Source organism: Pteropus vampyrus, unplaced genomic scaffold, assembly GCF_000151845.1.
Source record: "Pteropus vampyrus isolate Shadow unplaced genomic scaffold, Pvam_2.0 Scaffold875, whole genome shotgun sequence".
In the NCBI taxonomy this organism is placed as follows: Eukaryota; Metazoa; Chordata; class Mammalia; order Chiroptera; family Pteropodidae; genus Pteropus; species Pteropus vampyrus.
In genome coordinates, this window is record NW_011889656.1 from 117,046 (window position 1) to 138,356 (window position 21,311).

Consider the following 21,311-nt stretch of genomic DNA (forward strand, 5'->3'; position numbering starts at 1 on the left):
GGGGCCGGGGCGGGCCCGGAGGAAGTGCGCCTAGCGCTAGGCATTCTGGATCCGGAAGTGGGGCGCACGCTGCGGGTTGGCAATCATGGCAGCGGCGCGGGGCAGCAAGCGGTAAGTTTATATTCCGGGGGCCAAAGGGGCCTCCCTCCCGGTCAGTGCTCGTATCCAAAGGGGATACCCTTGCGCCTCTCCGAGTTCCTGGGGCAGCGAGGCTCGGGCACCCCGGGCGGGCGGGGAGTCGTGACTGACGTCGTGACCCGCAGGCGCCTGGCCGAGCTGACGGTGGACGAGTTCCTGGCCTCAGGCTTTGATTCCGAGTCTGAATCCGAGCCCGAAGGGGCCCCCGAGGCGGGGACGCGGGCGGCTCCCGGCAGCGGGCGGAGCACGGTCGGGCCAGGAGGGAACACCTCGGCCAGGTGAGCGGAGCGTCTTCCACGGAACGTGTGTAAGCAAAACCCTCTTCTTGTCCCTGACCCACCCCATCAGAAGGATGCCGATCTCTCCTTGGGCCTCAGGGTTGAGGCCTAGGGACCTTTGACACGCCCGCCCCCCGCCCCGCCCGACCCCCGACGCTTCGGCCTGTTCGCTTTTTCGTTCTGTATTTACTGAGCACTTGCTCTGTGCCACAGTCTCGTTTTTAGGTGGTGGGCATAGGTTGGTGAGTGATGTAATGGTTCCTTTCTGGCCTAGAAAACTCGGTCTTGAGTAAACCGAGTGTCGTCTGCCAGAAGAAATAAGTGCTGTGGCTGGAAAAGAAGAATAGGAGGGGCCAGAGGAATAGAGCATAGCACGGGCATTTGTGGCCGTATGAAGTGGAGTAGAGAAGGTGATTGTTGAGCAGGCACCTGAGGGAGCAAGCCTTGCCGGCAGCAGGGGAGAGCGTTCTGCTGTTTAAAGTGGCAGGAACAGCAAAGGCTTTGCAGTGGGAGCTGGCCTTACCTAGAGTGAGTGTGGCTGTGGCAGAAGGAGTGAGGGGGACAGTAGCAGGAAATGAACCTGGAGAAACGATGATAGGGTTGGCTACAACATATTCTAGTAACGATCTTGTGTAACAAAGGGCCACTTGAGTTGCAATGTTGAGAATAGGTTGTAGGCAGTGGTGGGGATAGGGAGAGATGTTATGGTAATGAAGAGAATTGAGAGAAGGCATGATGAGTTTTCAAGATATTGCTGGGGAGAGCTCATGGCGGGTTGCGTGATGGGTATAAGAAACAGGTTTGACTTTCAACTAAGTACCTAGAAAACTAGAGTTACCATCCATTGACTTAGATAGAGCAGGGTGCAGGCAGAGCAAGTCTAGGGGAACCACAAGTTCAGTGTTGTACATGTTCGTTTTGAAGAGCAGCAGTTAGAACATGTGCACAAAGGGGCTGTCGGATGTGAGTCTGGACTTGGGGGAGAGGGGGAGTCACTGAAAACCTGCTCTCTGTAGCTGTTGCGGAGGGAGCGGACTAGGCCCTGTATCTCCTCTGAGGAGGCTGGCAAGCTGGCCATGTGGTGGGTGGAAGCCTCACCCCCACGCCCACTCCCTTCTGCTCTGCCTGTCCCTTGGAATTGATGACCCCCACCTTCCCAGCTGTCGTAAAGGCCGCGCATCAGAGCACAAGGACCAGCTTTCTCGGCTGAAGGACAGAGACCCTGAGTTCTACAAGTTCCTGCAGGAGAACGACCAGAGCCTGCTGGACTTCAGTGACTCGGACAGCTCCGAGGACGAGCAGGAGCAGTGCCACTCCCTGCCCAGCACGCTGGAAGTGAGGACAGGGCCAAGCTGGCGGGACAGGGGACACGGTCGTGACCTCTGCATCCCACTGTAGCCTGTCCCTCTGTGTGGTACAGGAAGCAAGTGAGGAGGAAGACGACGACCAGGATGGTGTCTCCAGGGGCCAGACGGGGAAGAGGAGGGCTTCCGCGCCCGTGACCCTCGCCATGGTTGAGAGGTGGAAGCAGGCGGCAAAAGTGAGACATGGCCTGGACGGGCAGCTGTCCACGCCTCCCCCTGGGACTCTGCCCTTGCCTTGGCCCAGGTTTCTGGGGCCGTGCCAGGGGCTCCAGGACCACGTCAGCCTGCAGTCAGGGATCTTAAGGGCTCTGCCTGCCTCCTGCTCTCAATTTGTCTCGGACTCTTTGCTCCCCAAGTCCATTGTGGGCAGGCTGTGGCCTCTGTGCCTTGGCTAGGTGGCGGAGCCAGGTCCCTTCTTCCAGGGCTCCTGCAGTGGTTTCTGCAGGGAAAGGCAGGGACAGAAAGGGAGAACTCCAGGTGCTACCCAGAGCTGGCCATCGTCCAGATCTGGGACCCCCAGCACCTCCCCATGGTCCCTGAGGTGGACTACCTGCCTTCCCAGGATTCTGGACTCTGTCTTGGTTCCCAGCACATGGTTCCGTAATACTGTCCCCACTTGGATCCGTTCCTCAGAGTGTGGGTGGGATACGGCCTCTGTTGCAGAATAGGTCGTGGGGCCCTGGCTGGCCCCTGAGCAGCACACCAACCACTCCCCGGCATCCTTCCCCTCCAGCAGCACCCCACTCCGAAGCTGTTTCACGAAGTCGTGCAGGCCTTCCGAGCAGCCGTGGCCACCACCCGAGGAGACCAGGAAGGTGCCGAGGCCAGCAAATTCCAGGTCACGGACAGTGCCGGTGAGCTGGGGTGAAGGGATCTGGGATGCGATGTTTTTGTCCCATCTTCTGTCCTGTGAATGACACCTGTGGTCCCCATGTTGCAGTGTTCAATGCTCTTGTCACCTTCTGCGTCAGAGACCTCTTTGGCTGCCTCCACAAGCTGCTATTTGGAAGCGCCCCAAAAGACAGTAGCAGGTGAGAGGGGAGAGGATGGATGGGGTGTGTTCAGGGCCCTGAATTGGGGGAGGCCCGCCTTTTTTTCTTCCTCCCTCCTTGCCAAGAAGAGTGGTTCTCTGCCCAGAATTTCTCAGCATACGCACAGCTTCCCCCGACTTTCCCTGGTCAGATTGGTCTCTCTCCCCCCGCACCCCCTCTTTGGGTGAATAAGTCTCGTCCACTCTCCTTGCTCTTTGCTCTGTGGCTGATGGGTGTGTGTCTAGGCTGGGGCCTCGTTCATGCTGAATTCGAGAACCTTAACTCCCGCCTTAGAAGATTGAGCAGAGAAGGCTGTGGAAGGCTTCGGGGGTGGGGGTGGGGGGAACTCGGAAGGGCACGAGTTCCCCTGGGGCTCGGAGGACGGAGCAGCCACATGACCTGGAGGTAGTAAGGGTCTTGGAGGGCCCAACTCAGCTCAGACACCTTTCGGGGGCAGAAAGAGGTCTCCAGGGAGGGGTCCTGCTGTTTCCTCTGAAGGGGAGGTGGGGAGGTGGGGAGGTGGTGGAACTCAGATAGGAGTCGCTGGGCCTGGTGGGCCCGGTCAGGGCTGGACTGATGGCTCCGGGGTCGGCTGTGTGGAGGCAGCCTTGTCTGCTGGGGACCGGCAGTGAGCGAGTGGGCAGCAAGTGCGGTGCTGTGGTTTGTCCTCGGTGGGGAAGGGGCCACTGCACTGGGCCAAGCGGTCGCCATGCAGGGCAACGGCCTTTGGTGGAGAGCGCCACCTTCTGGGGCAGGGCGAGCTGGCTGCGGGAGCCCTGTCCCTTGTCCCTGGCACGGCACCCACTCACTGTGTGCTGACCTCTGTGAATGCTGAGTGGCTGAGCCTTTGAGAAACTTTAGTAAAGTTGGTCACCGTTGCCAAGTCATTCAAGTTTTTTAAAAAGGGTAGAGTCTGGACTTCTTGGTAAAACTAAGTTGTAAGTGTGGGTGACTGGGTTTTTTTAAAGCACGTATGGGCCAAAGAAAACCAACTTGCAGTGCTGGTTAGCGATGCGTGGCCTAGACCTCGGGGGCCCTTAAGTGCCGACTGCAGGGTGTGGGTGCCCTCTGGGGACTCTTGGGGCAGTGGCTGGCCCTGGGCTCATGCATGGGGCACAGTTGCTCTCGGCCCTCAGGCCATCTGCGGTGGCCTATGGGAGGGCCTGGTGCCCCTCAGTTGTTGGTCTGGGCCACTCTTGAGCGGGTTCCTTGTGTGTCCCCAACATCAGTCCAGCTGTAAGGGGATCCTGAGCTTTTTGTAGGGTGAGCTGGAGGGATCTCCCCCAGGGCCCATGTCTCTGGTGTCCTGGAGACCGTTCGTGGATGGAACGTGGCTCGGCACGCGCTCCTGCCTCCCAGCAGCCTTGCGTGCCGGCCTCGGGGTGTCCCAGCTGCAGGGCTCACGGAGTGCTGTGCCCTCTTTGCAGGGCGCTGCCGCCGTCCAGCAGCCCGCTGTGGGGGAAGCTCCGGCAAGATGTCAAGGCTTACCTGAGCTCGGTCATACAGGTGCAGGGCCGGCGGGGAGGGTCTGCTGCTTCCCATGGGGCCTGGCCACGTCCGGTCCGGTCCTCCTTTGTATCCAGACGTGAGTGGTCGCAGGCCTCACTGACCTCTCCTGCTTCCCCAGCTGGTGGCCTGTGTGGCGGAGGCGACAGTGGCGGCAGCCCTCCTTCAGCACGTGGGCAGCGCTGTGCCCTACTTCCTGACCTTCCCCAAGCAGTGCCGCATGCTGCTCAAGGTGTGTTGGCCCGCGGCTGCCCTCACGCCCCACCCCTGCTGGCTTTGTGTCTTGGGCAGCACAGCCCAGTGAGATGAGGACAGGCTCCAGGCTCGGGCTGTCACTGGCAGGGCCCCCAGGAGCCTCTGGCCGGACAGGCAGTGATGTCCCGCTCTTTGCAGAGGATGGTGGCCCTGTGGAGCACGGGTGAGGAGTCACTTCGGGTGCTGGCCTTCCTGGTCCTCGTCAGAGTCTGCCGGCACAAGAAGGATGCCTTCCTGAGCCCTGTTCTCAAGGTGGGGGTTGGGTGGCTCCTGCTCGTGGTGCCCCGAGACGGTGTCCCTCAGGGCTCAGGGTCTGGGTTGACAGTCTTGGCCTGAGGGCTGGGCAGGCTGCCTTCATGGTCAGCACCGCTCCCCGGCACTGTGGCTCCAGGCAGACCCAGGCCTCCACCACTGTCTCCACCTTGGAAGCAGGGACGGTGACAGAACCCTTAGCCTCCCAGCTCTTGGTGGGTGAGGACATCAGGTGTGGAGAGGGCCAGGGACCCTGCTGCCCGGTTCCAAGCCTGGGTGGCCTGGCCTGCATGGGGACCCTCTGGCCCCCCTGCGTAGGCCTGGCACGCAGCAGGTCCTCCCTCCTGGAGCCTCCGTGCGCTCCCTGCCAGTTCCTGTAGTCCCTGCTGAGGCTCGCCCCTCCCCTGGCCCCAGCCCCCTCCCCTCTGCACCACAGCCTCTGCCCGAGGTTGGTGGGCACACACGGAGGCTGAGCAGCAACGGGGCCCAGCAGCAGGTGTGGGCAGGGGGTCTACAGAGGCAGCTCCGTGGGAAAGGCCCAGGTGCCTGGCGGTGGGTCCGGCCTGAGAGCTCAGAACAGCCGGCTGTGCCTTTCTCCCTGGCAGCAAATGTACGTCACATACGTGAGGAACTGCAAGTTCACCTCCCCCAGCGCCCTGCCCCTCATCAGCTTCATGCAGCGGACCCTGACTGAGCTGCTGGCCCTGGACACCAGCGTCGCCTACCAGCATGCCTTCCTCTACATCCGCCAGCTTGCCATCCACCTGCGCAATGCCATGACCACTCGCAAGAAGGTGTGTGGCCACGCCCGGGGCCCAGACCCAGCCAAGGGCCTGGCCTCCTGGAAGAGACAGCCCAGCACATGGGGGTCAGGGTCCTTGCTGGGGGAGATGTAGGGGGTGGGGGAGGGCACGGTGCTGCTGCCCGCTGGGACCCTGTACACCATGGGTGAGGAGGGCTAGGCCCTCCCAGGACCCTGGGGCTGACCAGGAGGTGGAATCTGCCCAGGAGACCTACCAGTCGGTGTACAACTGGCAGTTCGTGCATTGCCTCCACCTGTGGTGCCGCGTGCTCAGCACTCTCTGCCCCAGCGGAGCCCTCCGGCCCTTGATCTACCCCCTCTCCCAAGTTGTCATCGGCTGCATCAAGTGAGTCAGGGACGGGCAGGGTGGCCCCCGAGGACTGAAGGCCAGAGACAAGGTTGCAGGAAGTCAGGGTAGGGTCAGGGTTACAAAGGGGCATCCTGGAGGGCCGGGAGGATCTGGCTAGTCATCCCCGCTGTGGTCTGGGTCTCCGGGGTCTGTGACTTGGAAACTCCAGCTGTGACTTGGAAACCTCTGCTGGAGCCAGGCTGTCTGCAGCCTCACGCCCAGCCCGGGAGAACACTCTACTCTGCTCGTAGCCATTGGGGCTTCGCGGTTACCCGTGATGCGAGCTCCTCCTTAGCGCCTTAGTCCAGGATCCAGCATAAGTGTGCTTCTGGGGGGTGCAGGCAGCGGCGCCGTGTGCAGTTTGAAGGGAATTCAGGCTTATCAAGCAGGGTGTCTTTGGACAGAGCAGGTCTGGTGTGTGTCACGTCTTGGGGATGGGTATTCGTTTAGCTGTGGTCTTGGTCAGGGGATGGGGGAGCCGCACGTGGCCTTGTGGCTGTTGGCCAGGAGGGGGCACCCTGTGCACCCCTGTTCTCCTGAAGGGGGAGCCCTGAAAAGAAGGAATGAATGACCCCCACGCAGCCCCCGGGCGTGCATGCATTCCGGTGGGTGTCCCCACACTCTGACAACAGGCGGGTCTTTAAGGCCAGGCCTTCCCCCCGTTCTAGCCAGGGAATCTGAGGGGGCAGGTGCGACCTCTGACCCTGACAGAATGACAGGGAGGGCCCCTGCTGAGGACAGGGCTCCATGGAGGGGTCGGGGCAGCTGGCCGGGAGGGCGAGGCCTCTGTTTGTGCTCACTCCATCTTCCACGCCTCAGGCTGGTCCCCACCGCACGCTTCTACCCGCTGCGCATGCACTGCGTGCGCGCCCTGACCCTGCTCTCGGAGAGCACCGGCGCCTTCGTCCCCGTGCTGCCCTTCATCCTGGAGGTGAGTGGGCTGCGGCCGCTGCTGCCCCAGGCTGGCCAGGTGTCTCTCCTGAGCGCTGGCGTTTCACCTGGGGGATACAGGCATGAGGATGGCACCTTGCTACCTGCCCAGGCTGGTGGACCATGGTAGTCGGCAAGAGCAGCGGTGAGGTTGAGGGTGGCTGCGCCACAGGGCAGCGGGTGCCGGTTCTAAGGCACAGACTTGGGTCTGTCTGGGCATTTGCCCAAGGTCAGGGTGGGCAGGAGAGCTGTGCCGAAGCCCAGGTCTGATTGCAGGGCTGCCACCGGCTCTCTGCGTGCCCCCGTGTGTGTGCCTGTGTGCCTGTGTGTCACATGCTAACCACTCCAGTGGGGAAAGGCTGTGGTCCAAAGCCCAGGAACCCAGTGCCGGTGAGGCCCCACCCAGCAAATCCTCAGGAAGTCATGCCCCCGTTAGGTCTCAGCACCACCCACTGGGCAGCTGGAGTAGTGTCTCAGCGTGGCCAGGGACTGTGGTGCCCCCTTTAGCACATGGGGGAGAGGAGGGAGCCCCAGGAATGTGCTCACTCTGCCTCCCTGAGGCGGGGGCAGTGCAGGCTCATGCTCTTATGAACATCCGCGGGAAAAGGCCCCCTCCCCTGTGATCCCTCCCCTGTGATGCCTCTCACCCAGCCGCCAGCATCCCCGCTCTGGGCACCTGCTCTCTGTCCCTCTCTGTCTACAGTCTCCTGTGGACTTTTTCTTGGCCAGCCCACGTACTGACCCTGCCTTACCTTGCCACAGCTGCATCCCACGTGTCCCTCTCACCCACAGGTCCAGGACTCTCCAGAGAAGGCAAACCACAGAGCTAGAAGTCTGGCTCTGGCCCTTCCCTCCCTGGGTGGGGAGTCACACCCCACCCTCAGGCTGAGCCGGGCCAAGCAAAGGGCAGCACCTTCCAGGGAGCCACTGTGTTGTCACTGCCCCCTGTCTGCTTTTCCATACTGTGAACACCCTCCTTGCCCTGGAGTCTCACAGTTAGGCCCAGCCACCTGTCCCCTCGGGATGCACCCTGGGCCACCTCACAGGCTGGGGAGGGTCCCGGCTGAGAGGCCAGGCATGGCTCCCACTCTGCTCCCCAGTTGGCCTTCAGACCTGGGGGAGATCTCCCAGCGGCCAAGGCCAACATAGTGCATGGTCGGTGTCACTGCAGAGGACGTGGAAGGGGGGCCGCCCAGCCCCTGTCTGAGACCTGTGTTCCTTGGTGTGTTATTCCTGGGGACACAGCCCTGGGGCCGCGGTCATGGGTGAAGATGCAGCAGTCACATTTGCCCTGCTTAGCAGGGACCTGTCTTTATCTCTAGATACTGATTTTTGTGGCTCTGTGCTCGGTTTTTAGAAGCAGATCAGAGCAATGTGTGTCCTTGTGCTTCTGGTCCTGCCCCCGTCGTCCATGGTCCCACTCTGGGACCTAGGGACTCCCTTGGGGGCTACCAGAGCTCTGAAAGGCAAGCAGACTCTTGAGGGCGGCTTTTGGGGCTGCGAGGCTGGCACTGCATCTGGCCCCTTGTCTCTGCCCTCAAGATGGGTCTTCAGGGCTCCAGGGTACAGGCAGAGAGGGGAACACAGGCTGGGGCAGGGTGCGGTGGGGAGTGAGGTATGGTGGGGGTTGGATATGAGTGGGGTGCAGGGTGCAGATGGGCAGAGTATGCTGGGTGCAGGCCGGGAGTGGGGTACACCGGGCACAGGGGGTGCAGTCTGGGCTGATGGGGCCGTCTCTGCAGGTTTTCCAGCAGGTTGACTTCAACAGGAGGCCGGGACGCATGAGCTCCAAGCCCATCAACTTCGCAGTGATCCTGAAGCTTTCCAAGGTCAACCTGCAGGAGAAGGCTTACCGGGTAAGGCCGGTCTCCAGGCCTCCCAGGGAGGGGCCTAGGGACTGCCCTGCGTGGGGTCACAGCAGATGGCAGAGGGCACTGAGGTCATAGTGCAGGGTAGCTGGAGGCAGATGAGTGTGTACGGGAGTGTGCAAGGCTGTTCGGAGATCTAAGGCCCAGGGGGTCATGGTCCCTTTGGAGTTCCAGCAGAGACCCTCGTGGGTCTCCCAGGGTGGAGGTGGGACACTCCTTGCCCCCACCCGAAGTGAGCCTGAGTGGCTCCTGGTTCCTGCCCAGGAGAGTGAGCTGACAGGTCATTGGCCTGGATGGAAGTGGTCCCAGGTCCCTTCTCTGGCCCTGAACTCCCCCCACTACTGCCCCCTCCCTCTCCCCGCTGCCTCGCCCTCTCCCCCACCCTCTCAGGATGGCCTGGTGGAGCAGCTGTATGACCTCACCCTGGAGTACCTGCACAGCCAGGCCCACAGCATCGCATTCCCCGAGCTGGCCCTCCCCGCTGTCCTGCAGGTACGTGCCTGCTGCCCGGCTCCCCCAGCTCTGCCCAGATCCCTTGGGGCCCATCCTAAGGTCGACTAGATTGTCTTTTAATGAGCCGACTCCCCGTTTACATGTCGGCCAGAAGGAGGCAGCCTTGTCTCAGTCACATGGCCCATAGCAAAACCTCACAGCTCTGTCCTGGCAGCACCTGACAACTGGACCCCAGGGCTGTGTTATAGGGCAAGGGTCCCCAACCCCCAGGCTGCAGACTGCTCTCAGTCCATGGCCTGTTAGGAACCGGGCCGCCCAGCAGGAGGTGAGCGGCGAGCCAGCAAAGCTTCATCTATATTTGCAACTGCTCCCCAGCACTAGTGTTACCACCTTAGCTCCACCTCAGGTCATCAGGCATTAGATGCTCATAGGAGCACTGGTCCCTGGTGCCACAAAGGTTGGGGACCGCTACTGCAGGGGATATGAGTGTAGAGGTTTGCAGCTGAGGGGTGGGGCTGGCCTGGGCCACTCAACAAGGACCCCATGACCAGACGGTCCATGAGCTTTTTCCTGGGAGAGTTGGGTCTTAGTGAGCTGTAGCCCCTCAGCCTTGGGTCAGGCTGGTCTCCTGACAGCTCGCGTCCCCAGGTGGTCCTGGGCGTGTGTGAGGACGCAGGGCAGTATTGGAGGTGGGATGGGCATCCTCCATCTCCGAAGCCCCTTTTGGGTTTCCCGTTTGCTTTCAACCTAGTTTCTCATTTCTGGGAGGCCTGTTCCTGCAGGCCCTGGGGACGGACTCAGCCCACCAGTCACAGATCTGCTTGGTGAGGGGGTCTGCCCCCAGCTGCACCTGGCTCAGAGGTTCATCTGGATGCAGTGCAAGTGTGCAAGGCTGTTTGGGGGCTCTAAGGCCCAGGGGTCATGGTCTGGAACAGGGGTCAGTCAGCAAACTGTTTTGGTAAAGAGCCAGGTGATAAGTATTTCAGATTTTGCAGTCATGTGGTTTCACCGCTGCTTAATTCTCCTGTTGAAGCCCCAAACCCCACAGAGTACGGAAACAAGTGTGTGACTGTGCCCATACAGCTTCACTCACGACAGGCTGCCAGGGGTCTGTGCAGCCCCCACCCTACAGGCTTGTGCACCAGGGCCCCCCGCCAACACCCACCCTCCTCTGGTCACGGGCGGTTGTCACAGGCCTTGGCGACGGCTGGGTGCAGAGCAGCCCTGTGTCTGTTGCCGGGCTGAGCCCCCTTCCTTCTGCAGCTGAAATCCTTCCTCCGGGAGTGCAAGGTGGCCAACTACTGCCGGCAGGTGCGCCAGCTGCTGGAGAAGGTGCAGGACAATGCGGACTACATCTGCAGCCACCGCCAGAGGGCCTCCTTCGGCGTGTCCAGCCTGCAGGCCGTGGTCAGTGCGGAGCTGGCGCCTGGGCCTTGTGGGCAGCACTGCCTGAGGGCAGCAGTTGGTGTGTGGCTGGAATTTGGGGGTTTGCCAGGATAGGACGTGATCTCTGATCCTTTCCCACAGGATTCCTGGGAGAAGCAGACCCGAGAGCAGGGGACTCCGCTCACCAAGTACTACAGCCAGTGGCGGAAGCTGAGGGACCGGGAGATCCAGCTAGAGATCAGTGGCAAAGAACGGGTGCGGCTTCGGAACTGGCTGGGGGGACTGGGGCTGTTGGGGAGAGAGCAGGCCTAGGGACATCTGAGGGGTGGTTGGGGACTGCCTGGCTGCGTCTTGTCCTGTTACTGTCACTGCTCTGAGGGATATGGCTGTGCCTTCGATGGCACTTAGTGGCCAGGATGTGGCTGGGGCCTCCTCACCCACCTGGCAGGGTGGCTGTCTAGGAATCCCTCCCACCGATGCGAGCTTTTGACAACGGGGCCCAGCATGGGCTTGCGTGGGGTGGAGAGGGGCATGGGACTGTGGTCAGGGTTCCTGCCGACGTGGTGGTGGCACTGTTGTGGGGTGTGGCCAGGGTGGGCACTCGGGGCTACCTGCCCAGGGTCATCTGCTGCTGTGGTTTCGGGGCCTTCCAGCTGGAAGACGTGGACTTCCCAGAAATAAAGCGGCGGAAGCTGGGAGAGAGGAAGGACGAGGACAGGGTGGAGTTCAAGGACCTCTTTGATCTGGACAGTGACGAGGATGACACCGGGGACCTCTCAGAGAGAGGTGGGGCCGCGCGCCTCGGCTTGCGCTCGTGGGGGAGGGGCAGGTGGGCCTGCAAGGTGACCCTAGACCTCCAGGAGCCCGGGGGGCCCCCACTTCCACCTCGGCTCCCGTTTGCAGCCCTGCCCCGGCCCCACTCGGCCCCTTTTCCACCACTCTGCTTGCTCTGAGGTGGGGCCTCCTGTCCCCTCCGCTTCCCAGGCAGCTCTGACCCTTCTCCACGCGCCATGCTGTGAGCCTGGCCATCCCCACTCTGCATGTGCTGGTGGGCCTGTGCCCACGGGCTCATCTTGGTCCCCAGGTACACCTGGGTCCCCTGGAACTCCGCAGAGGGAGGAGAATGAGGATGGCAGCAGTGAAGGCCAAGAAGAAGGCAGTGACTCAGAGGGTGAGTGGTCGCTGGGCTGAGGCCCCCCCCAGGCTATCATGACTCGGGTAGGATGGCTCGAAGCTGGGCCACACCCCTCTCTGGGATGCCAGGCCAGCTGCTCCGTTCCTGCTGGCTCTGGCAGCCAGCAGCAGCAGCGGCGGCACCGATAAATTAATTAGTGCTATGATTAATTAGTGATGAGGAACCCCCAAAGCTGGCTTCTTCCAGATAAAGCTTAATTTATGTAGCCTCCGTCTCTGCTTGCAGATGGAAGCCTGGACACAGAGGTGGGACTGGCCCCCGTAGAGCTATGGCAGCTGGCGCAGGGGCCTGAGGACGAGCTGCAGGATCTACAGCTCTCGGAGGAGGACTGAGCCTGCCCCTGGCCTGCAGGGCAGCCTGCTGTGTTCCCACCCTGCCAGCCACTGGCCATAGGCCTGCAGCTTCCTGGCTGGCACTGAGCCCAGAGCCCCCGAGGTCGGCACCCACGCAGGGGGAAGGACAGGTGGTGGACGGGGCTTTTATTTTTACAACATAAATGACCAGAAATTACCAAGTGCCGTGTTGATCCATGGAGTGGTGGCCTTGGGGACTGAAACTTGTACCGCGGAGCCTCCCCATTGACGTTCCCCAGGGTGGCAGTTCCCCGTCGGGGAGGCCGACCTCTCGCCTGATGGGATGCTGAAAACCTCACAGCAGTCCCAGTTCCAGAGGGAGCCAGGGTGTATGGCCAGGGCCCCCGTGGCCTCTTGTCTTTGGTTTGGCTGCAGCTGCCCGGGTTCAAGTCCCCAAGCTGCGCTGGGCCCCACGGCCACCTCCAGAAGGTCTTTGGAGGCACGTTCCTTTCTTAAGTCACATGTTTTTCTTTTAAAAACTTTGCTTCCAAGACCAGAAGGAGAATAAGCTGTGGGGGAGGGGCCTTTGCACCGAGGGCTGGAGGTCAGAGCAGCTCACTCCCCAACTCAGCACAGAGTCTGGGGCGGGTCTGCAGGCCCTGGGAGCAGGGCCATGGTACCATTCTCATGCTTGGGTGAAGCTCGGCCAGCAGTGGGATGCACTGGGCCGTAGGGGGAGGGAGCCGTTGCTGGGGACGGGGGTTGCTCTCCCGAGGGGAGCTCCCTTTCAGGGGCCCGCAGTGTTGGTGGCTGCAGCGGCAAAGCCACGGGGACGCTAGCCATGTAGAAGACTCGGCCCAGGCGCCTGGCCACCTGTGAAGAGATGGCGTGGGCGGGGGCCTGTGCCCACAAAGAGCATGGGTGTCGCCCCTTTGGAGACCTCTGCCCGGGCACTTACCTGGGCCCGGATCTTGAGAGCAGGCCCCAGCTTCAGCCCCATGGTGGTCAGGAGGTGCTCCTCTGTTAGCAGGGGCAAGGTCTCCCCGTCTATCCCCTGTTCCCTGAAAACCTGGGGGGCGGGGCTCGTCAGGGCTGAATGCTGGGAACAGGGCCCACCCACCCTGCTCAGATCCTCCAGCCCAGCAAGAGCCAAGTCCTGGGGCGCTGGGCACCAGCCGGTGTTGAAGGCGGAGACACCGACAGCACCGAGGAGTGGGGAGCATGCCCGGTGGCCCCCACCGAGTTTGAGGGCAAGTCGGGGTTGAGGACAGGCACTGGGGGTTGGGGAGCTCAGAACCTGTGCTAGGCCAGTGCCCCGCCTCACCGGCGCATATTCTCCACAGCCAGACAGGCCCCCCACAAAGCTGCAGACGTCGTCCACTGTCCACTTGCTGACGTCCTCAGAGGCGGTGGTCTCTTCCCCATCAGTGAAGAGCCCCCCTACAGCACCTGTTGGGGAGGGGTTACTAGGCCTCTGGCCGGCTCTTTCCTAGGCCCCCAACCCTGTCTGCCCACCCCTGCCCTGATTGCTCAGAGAGGATGTATGGGGATGGAAGGGTTTTCCCTCCTTGACACTCTAGGGGCAGTGGGTCCTCCCCCCCAAGCCCCACGAAGGGATCAGAGGGACCAAGAGCGTCAGGGTGCCCACCTGTGTGGAAGTAGGGGCTGATGGCGTAGGGTAGGCCCAAGGGCAGTGGAGGGGGCAGCACAGACCCTGAGAGAAGCCCCTTCCCCTCAGAGCTGGTCCCTCCGGCCAAGGCTTGGCCCGGGGTGGGGCCCAGGCCCCCAACAGCCACCATCTCAGGGTCTTCTCCGTCTGAGTCCTTGGGGGGCTCTTCTTCAGAGCCATCGTGTGCCCAGAGCCCAGTCCCTGTGGCCTCCTTGGGCTCACTGGGCCGGGTGGAGGCCGGGCTGGAACCTCCCTTCCGAGGAGCTCTGCGGGCAGGCTCCCGGGGTGGGGTGGGGGGGCCGGGGCCCGGGGGGCCCTGCGGGGGCAGGGCCAATAGCGGCGTGGAGCTGTGTCTCAGCACCAGCATGGCCCCACGCCGGGGCAGGTCCTCGGCGGCCTCGGGCGGGTGCAGGGCGGCTTCGGGTGCCAGCAGCTGTGGCCGGTTTGTACTGTCCAGCTCCTTGTGACGCAGCAGCTCTGCTGACATCTCCAGCCTGGACCAGGGAGAGCGGGTGGCGACCGTCAGCTGACCCGGGGGTGCCACCTTCCTCCCCGCTGGTCCTGTGTCACCTACCGGGCCAGGTTCTGCTTCCGCAGGATCTCCTGCTGCCGGGCGAGCATCTCTGCTTGGACTGGGGGCAGGAAGCCATAGCCTAGAGGCAGGGGACAGACCACAAAGCCCCGTGGCGGCGTAGTCCAGGGTCACCCAAGTACCCCTCTCCCGTCTGTCCTTGGTTTCAACAAAGGCAAGGGTGGGTCTCATGGGACCACTGGGGACACAGATCAATAGGTGAACCCAGGTGGCCTGCACGCACGGGTCCCCGAGGACACAAAGGGCTTGGACATCCGCTCACTCCTCACCTGGGGTCTGGCACAGAGCCGAGGGCACCCCCAAAAAGGGAGGCCTGAGGTGGGGGCCCAGGGCGATGTGCGGGGCATTCTGAGGCGACAGCAAGGGGGGCGGCTGTGACAGCTCCCTGCGGACAGCAGGGCGGTGAGCGCCGCTCCCTCCATTCTCGGAAGTGCCGCGCACCCCCCTCCTAACCGGCGACCCCGCGGGCGGTCGATTTGCCTGCCGCTCGTTTCAGCCTCGGGTCGCGCGCCGCCGCCGCCCCCGCCCCCGCCCCCGCCAGCGGCGCCAATTAATCTCGGCGGCGGCGAGGAGGCGCTGACCCGGCGGGCGGCGGCGGCTGCAGCGGTAATTACTGCAGGGCGCGCGGAGGCGGCGCGCAATTAGCTGCGACCCGGGAGGCGGCTGCAGACGCGCCATGGGGCCGGGCAGCGGCGTCGCCGGCGGCAGGCTAGGCGGAGGCGCTGCGCCCCCTCCCGCCCCCAAGCCTTTCTCCAGCTCGGGGTTTCCGTACCTCTCGCTGCTCCCCTTTCTGCCCCGTCTACACCACCCTCTCCACGGACTCCTGTTTGCATCCGGCGCCCTCGCCTACCTGCTGGGGGAGCAGGGAAGCAGAGCTCTCAGCTGTCTCAGGGGTACCTGACCTCACCGGGCCCCCCAGTTGCTCAGTGAAAAGGGAACTGCCCTTAACACCCTTCTCGTGGGGTGGTCACACGCCCCTACACACACATTCTGCCCTGGGAGTCCTCTCCTGAGTCTCTGCCCGGCTTGCAGGCATCAGGTCCCGTCTGCACTGCAGGCCGTGGACTGCGGGGCCAGCACACTCAGCACCCGCTCGGCCGGTTGGCGGCCATGGCGGAGGGCAGTGTGCAGCGTAAGGGTGGCTGGCAAGGTGTAGCGGTGCAGGCTGTGGACCTGACTTGCAGTCTGCTCAGCCCAGCTGTGTACCCCAAAAACAAGCACAGGAAACAGGGGGGCCTTGCAAATACAGGCACCCCAGTACCTCTCAGAGAAGGATGGCGCACCAGCCAGAGTGGTGCCCTCTCGGTGCTGGGCCAGGCCCTGCTTCCGACGCTGACCTGCTGTGGCCGAGGGCAGGTGGACATCCAGGCCACCGGGGCTCCTCACAGCAGCTGCTGCCACCTCCTGCCGGACCCTCAGGAGATCTGGGGGGGAGTTGTGGGCAGCAGCAGTGACCCAGAGGCCAGGCTCCCCTGGGCTCTCACTGCCCCCACCCTGTCGAGCACAGGACGCTGGCCAAGGAAACGGGAGTGGGGGGGGGGGGTCGACCAGGAGCTGGCGGCACATCCTCACCACTCCTGCTGGCTGGTTGATGGGACAGAAAGATGAGCAGAAGACATGGGGCAGCGGGGGCAGATCCTCACGTGCAGTGAGCTGGGGATGCTGATGGGGTGGGGGGCACCCACCGGTCTTGGGAGGGGCCAGGTAAGCACTGGGGAGGACTATGGGGAGGTTAGTTGGAGGGGGGGAGGACCCGCAGGCCGGGAGACTGTTGACTCCTCACAGTTGCACGAGCCAGAGCCGGCCTCCAGGAGAGGGGTGTGCAGAGGCCTGAGTGAAGGCGCAGGCCTGCGCCCGGACAGCGCTGTGACCAGAGTCCAGGAACTGGTGTTCTCGAACCCTGACTAAGGCTGCCCAGGTGACACCCTGCTAGTTGGCACGCGGTGCACACTCCGTGAGTCTGACGCACCGGAACCCTTCATCCTGCTCAGGGACGGGCCTCGAGTCCCCCCCCTCAGCCCCCCCCACTTGCGCAGGCTCCGCCGCCTGTTTATAAATTAATTACCCGAAAAACGGAGGTGGGTCCTACCCGGGCCGGGTGCCAGCCCGCAGAGCCCAGCCGGCGCGGCCGCCTGCATCGATCCCAGCAGGGCCTCCGCGCCCCCGCTCCCGCCCGGCGGCCTCGGTTATTTACAGTCGGCTCCGCAGCGGGGGCGGCGGCGCGCGGCCGTGATTGACAGCCCAGCTCGCGGCGCTGCTCCCCGGCGGCCGGCGCCCCCTCCCCCGCGCAGGCCGGCAGAGCCGGCCCCAGGCAGGGCAGGGAAAGCAATTAAAAAGGAAGATTTTTAAATTATTAACATTCGGTGAATTATTCAGGCTCTCAGTGCCTGGCTGCCCCGGGGGACAGTGCCTTGTGTAAGGAGAGGAAATCCTGCCCCTTTCTCGGCACCCCTCACCCACCTCCAGCCAGAAAAGCCAAGCCCCCCCCAGACTGTGGGCTGGGGTGTGGGAGGTCGGGCTGCAGCTGGGCAGGGTGCTGGAGCGCGCCCCTGCGGTGGTGGGTTGGATTTCCAAGTGTCCGTGGAAGGTGGGTGCAAAGGGTGTGGGGGGGGCGCGGTGGTAGGACAGCACCCCCAGCCGGGGTTCCTCTGAGCACCAGCGAGGCGCTGGTGGCCAGACTCCAGCCGCCGCGCGTCCTGCCTCGGGGAAGTCCACCAGAGGTGTTCCCCTCCTCCGTACTCCCCTCCTCCCAGCCCCCCGCCCACAGACCCAGGGGCTCCCTAGAAGCGGGGCTGGGCAGTCTCACTGGCACCCTGACCCCGGAGTGGGAAGGGTGGCTGCATGCAGCCTGGCGTCCTTGGGAGCCTGAGCCCCCATCTCCCAGCCACATGGGCTCCTCTGGGACTCGGTTTCCCCTGTGGAGTGACAGTGCCTGCAGGTGGGAGTGGGCGGCGGGCGGCCCCGCCTCACGCGAGACGGTGGGGCTGGGGCTGCAGGGGACACGCAGGTAGGGGACCCCCAAGACCTACCAGGGAAGAGGGGAGTCATGTCTCACGGTGGGGGCTGAGGGGCCGAGAGATCTGTATCCAATCTCAGCCAAAGACCCCGGGGCTTACTTTTGGGGTGCGTCGAGGCCTCCAGGGACGGGGAGAGCCATGTTGGTGGACGCCTGGTGAGGGGCACATACCATGGCTGGGGAGGCCCAGGTGGTAGAGACGTTGCGGGTCTTCGAAGGTGCCGGCCTCGCTCAGTGCCGACACCAGCCGGCGGTAGTGGTCCTCGGGGGCCATGCTGGGCAGCAGCAGAGTCTCTGCGTTGGGGGAGCACTGGGTGAGGGGTCGAAGTTACACCCCCCTCCTGCAGGGACTGGGTCCCTGCCCCTGGGCTAGGATTCCCACCTTGGGGGGACTTGCTTCGGGCCTTCTTCTCCAAAGGGCAGTCACTGCTGATGTGGGCGGAGCGGCCCAGTCTCTTGCCCAGGTCACCTGGGGGAGGGGAGACAGCCCCAGCCCCCATCTCAGGGCTTCGTGGGGATGGAGGCTGGAGGGACCAGGGCAGTCCCAGCCCAGCCTGGAACCACACCCAGCACTGCTCAGGGGTCCTGGCCACAGCAAGGCCCTGCCAGCTGGAGTCCCCACCCCTTTAGCCAGAGGACAGCGAGCCCAAGGACAGGGTGGGACGGATGGGCTCTGGGGTGAGTGTTTTTGTAGGTGCAATGGCAGATTTGTGGTCACAGCCTCAGGCGGCAACTCAGGGCCCCACAGGCACCCCGCTGCCCCACCCCGCCAGACTGGTCTCCTGTGTGCTCAGCACTCTGGGAAGAGGGGAAGGCTTCTGATTTGACTGGAAACTACCTCTCCTCCCAAGACAGAGGTGGGACCCGAGGTGCAGGGTCTCATGTCAGGGATCCCCAAACTCCTGCCACACCCACTGTGCCCAGGCCCTTCACCCTGACACACCCCTCACTGCCCCCAGAAGGCCCGAGCCAGCCTTGCTGGTCACGAGCCTGCCCTGGGGGAACACGGGCCCCACCCCTTCCCGGCCCCGGCAGCTGACGCCATGCCATGCTCCCGCCCAAGTCCGAGGTCTGGGGGGTCTCTGCTGAACAGCTCAGCACTTGTCCGGCACCCCGGCTGCCAGTGCTGGCCTCCAGGCTCCCGCCCCATCTCTGCTCCCATGTGGTTGTCTGGGAGAGAGGGTGAAGGACCCACCTCCTCTGTGACCCAAGACCGTGGGACACCTCGGTGAGGGGGCTACCCAGAAGCCCTGCCAGCTCCGAAGCCTAATACCTTTTCCTTATTCCCTTAATCTGTCGTTTTTATCAGACCGGGAAGTGCCGCTCGATCAATCTCCACTTTTCAGCTGACAGAATGGTGCTAATAACTTATCGATCTTGGCCCCTTGCTGCCACTGGCCCGGGCCCAGCAGCCCAGCCCCAGGCCCAGGCCCTGCTGGGTCCCCACCTCGGGGCCCTGACAGGATGGGGGTGCCATAGCAGGAGGGCCCCAAGGAAGTCAGCATTGGCCCCCAACAGCATTGGGGCTTTGGGGCACCAGGCAGGAGGGTCCACTATCCGGTTGTACCCAGCCTGGAGGTGGGTCTGGGCTGGGTCCACTCCCCACACCCCCACAACACACCCCACCCCGCGCCCCCCACCCCTGCATACCCCACGTCCCCCACACCACACCCCTGCACCTCCCAACCCCACACCCCCTTATCTCTGCACACAGCTCTTTAGAGTTTAGGGGTGACCAGGAACCTGGGGCTCTCAATTCCATGTGCCTTTCCCATTTTCCATTTTCCACAGTGGGAACTCCCCATTTTCTGTTAGGGGTAGGGGCTCCTCTTTCTGGAGGAGGTATGGCTGGGGATGGGAGGGGGCTGCAGTAAGGTCCTGCCACGGGGGTCTGGGGGTACACTAGTCCTTGATGAGGGCCACCTTCACTCGGGGACACAGCTGGGCAGCCAGAGCAGACACACAGTCACAAGATGCCAGCTCGGACCCATTCCAGGCCCCTCATTGCTCCCAGCTCCCTGCTGAGGGTCCGGAGAGGCTCCGAGGCTGGGGTCGAAGGAACAGGAACCTGTGGCCCCCGGAGGAGAGGAGTGAAGACAGGCAAGTGACCCCACTCAAGGGCCCACAGGGACCAGTGGATTCCAGACCCAAGTCCATGCCCGTGGCACTTTCTGCAGAGCAAGTGTGAGCCCAGAAAAGCCCCCACGCCCGCCCGGCCCCTCAGCATAAAGTGAGGGTAGGGACACCCTGACGGAGTGTGACGCAGAAACACCCAGCTTGGCCCTGGGCCATGCTGAGGCCCCAGGCACACAGCCTCTGGCTGGGGGCAGGGCACGGGCTTTCTCACACGCCCACCGTCCGTTCCGGGGTCTCCACGGGGCCAGCAGCAGGGGCGGGCCTGGCGGCTCAGAACATCTCAATCATTGCAGGGGCTCCGATCGATGGGGCAATTAGATTTTATCCGCCGCCTGCTCAGATGCCTCCCACTAGCTCCAGAAGCAGCTCCCACCCGCCCCACCCCACGGAGGCCTTCCTGGGCCCGGGTGGGCTTGGGGCGCTCATGGGATGCTCAGGGTCCCAGGGTGGTGGACCACCCCTTGCCCAGCCTTCCTGAGGACTGCAGCCACTGCCCAGGGTTCATCGTACAGCACCCTTCTGCCTCCTGCTCCTTCAGCTAAAGCTCAGCGTCAGGCCGAGTCCCTGGGGAGGAACTGTGCCCTCAAGGAGCTGCCCCTCCAAGGTGACCCAGGAGCGCCTGGGCTCCACCCTCCTGCCCCACTCCTCTCGAGTGATGGACCCCTTCTCTCCTGGGACCCTGTGCTCTGTGGAGTCGTGGGCACTCTGTGCATGTCATGCCCAGGTGAGCGTTTCTGGGCCCGTGAGGCCTGTATGTCCCTGACCTTCCCGCCTTCGTATGCCATAAGGAGGGGGTGGTGGTGGCCTCAGCCTCTCCAAGCCCCCTCCAGCAGCAGCCACAGTGGAGCCACCGCCTCCGCCCCCCGTCTGCCCGGCTGGCCGGGATTAACACAATTACCATCACATGGAGCCCCGGGGGACAGCTGCCCGCCACCTCCCGCCTCCTCTACTGGCCGCCTGCCAAGGCTGCTGGGGGTGGCGGCGTCCAGGGCCACCGAGCAGAGACACGGGAAAGCAGGCAGCAGCTGTCCTCAGGCTGAGCGATTCCCATACCCCGGCTCCTCACCTGCGGCCCCCAGGCCGAGCTCCACGCTGCCCCTCTGGAATTCGCAGCGGCTCTGGTGCTCGGGCATAACGAGGTGGCTGTGATGCAGACTGGATATGAGAGAGGGGAGACCGCTGTCCTGGCTGCAGCAAGACAGGGAAGGCGAGACCCTGAGAGGCCGTGCGCCAGCCCGGGGACCAGGGCCTGACGGAGCGTGAGTAGGGCACGCACGGCGCCAGGACACAGTTAGCATCTAAGTGCAGATGCCTCATGCACACCTCTGGGTGCGGCCTGGGACACCAGGTGTGTGAGCAACCCTGTACCAAGTCCTAGTGGCTGGAAAGGTCTCATGCTGACGGACTCAGGCTCCACCCGGGGCCTGCCAAGTGTCTGCTGGGCAGGGGGCGGGGAGTCCCACTCAGGGAGGGTCTCTGCAACGTGACCAGCAACTGTGTCCCTGCCCCCCACTCGGAGGGTGGCCAGGTACCCACCAAGGCAGTACACTTGCTCCTGGGGCCAGGCACCCAGAGAGGACACACTGTCACACGTAAGTCACATGTCACTACTGCACCGGCTGCTTGAGTGAGAACACGGCCCACGCTGCTTCAAGTAAAACTTACAGCTGCCTGTGGACCCCAGTTTCTTCAAATAAGCAAACCAAGGGGCAAACCAAAGTCCAGCAGCCAAGGAGTTGTGTGCACAGAACACACATGGGCACACACACGCTCACTCAAGGGCCTGCGACGCAGACGC

At 63.4% G+C, this 21,311-nt stretch overlaps 2 protein-coding genes across 6 annotated transcripts in view; one reads left to right on the forward strand and one right to left on the reverse strand.

Moving 5' to 3' along the window:
* On the forward strand, positions 1-12,321 carry NOC2L (NOC2 like nucleolar associated transcriptional repressor). 2 transcript variants are annotated; one of them, XM_011386049.2, is made up of 19 exons: positions 1-111; positions 264-416; positions 1,577-1,751; positions 1,837-1,956; positions 2,514-2,634; positions 2,721-2,811; positions 4,239-4,317; positions 4,439-4,549; positions 4,711-4,824; positions 5,430-5,618; positions 5,833-5,972; positions 6,795-6,906; positions 8,648-8,761; positions 9,164-9,265; positions 10,490-10,633; positions 10,754-10,867; positions 11,266-11,398; positions 11,697-11,783; positions 12,033-12,321. In XM_011386049.2, exons 1-19 carry the CDS (start codon positions 86-88, stop codon positions 12,137-12,139), a joined length of 2,232 nt encoding a protein of 743 aa, XP_011384351.1. In that variant the 5' UTR covers positions 1-85; the 3' UTR covers positions 12,140-12,321. The 2 variants fall into 2 exon arrangements, with proteins under 2 accessions (XP_011384351.1, XP_023382210.1); XM_023526442.1 differs by having other exon boundaries at positions 2,517-2,634.
* SAMD11 (sterile alpha motif domain containing 11) overlaps positions 12,268-21,311 on the reverse strand; it is an 18,263-nt gene continuing 9,219 nt past the window's right edge. The window contains exons 5-14 of one of the 4 annotated variants that reach the window (XM_023526441.1): positions 20,580-20,668; positions 17,760-17,846; positions 17,549-17,671; positions 15,623-15,785; positions 14,631-14,746; positions 14,344-14,422; positions 13,749-14,263; positions 13,425-13,549; positions 13,059-13,169; positions 12,268-12,973 (exon numbers count right to left, since the gene is read on the reverse strand). In XM_023526441.1, coding sequence (XP_023382209.1) covers positions 12,728-12,973; positions 13,059-13,169; positions 13,425-13,549; positions 13,749-14,263; positions 14,344-14,422; positions 14,631-14,746; positions 15,623-15,785; positions 17,549-17,671; positions 17,760-17,846; positions 20,580-20,668 — 1,654 coding nt within the window. In that variant the 3' untranslated portion in view covers positions 12,268-12,727. Of the gene's footprint in view, positions 12,974-13,058; positions 13,170-13,397; positions 13,550-13,748; positions 14,264-14,343; positions 14,423-14,630; positions 14,747-15,622; positions 15,786-17,548; positions 17,672-17,759; positions 17,847-20,579; positions 20,702-21,311 lie in introns of all 4 variants that reach the window. The other 3 variants (XM_023526440.1, XM_011386048.2, XM_023526439.1) reach the window with 3 other exon arrangements.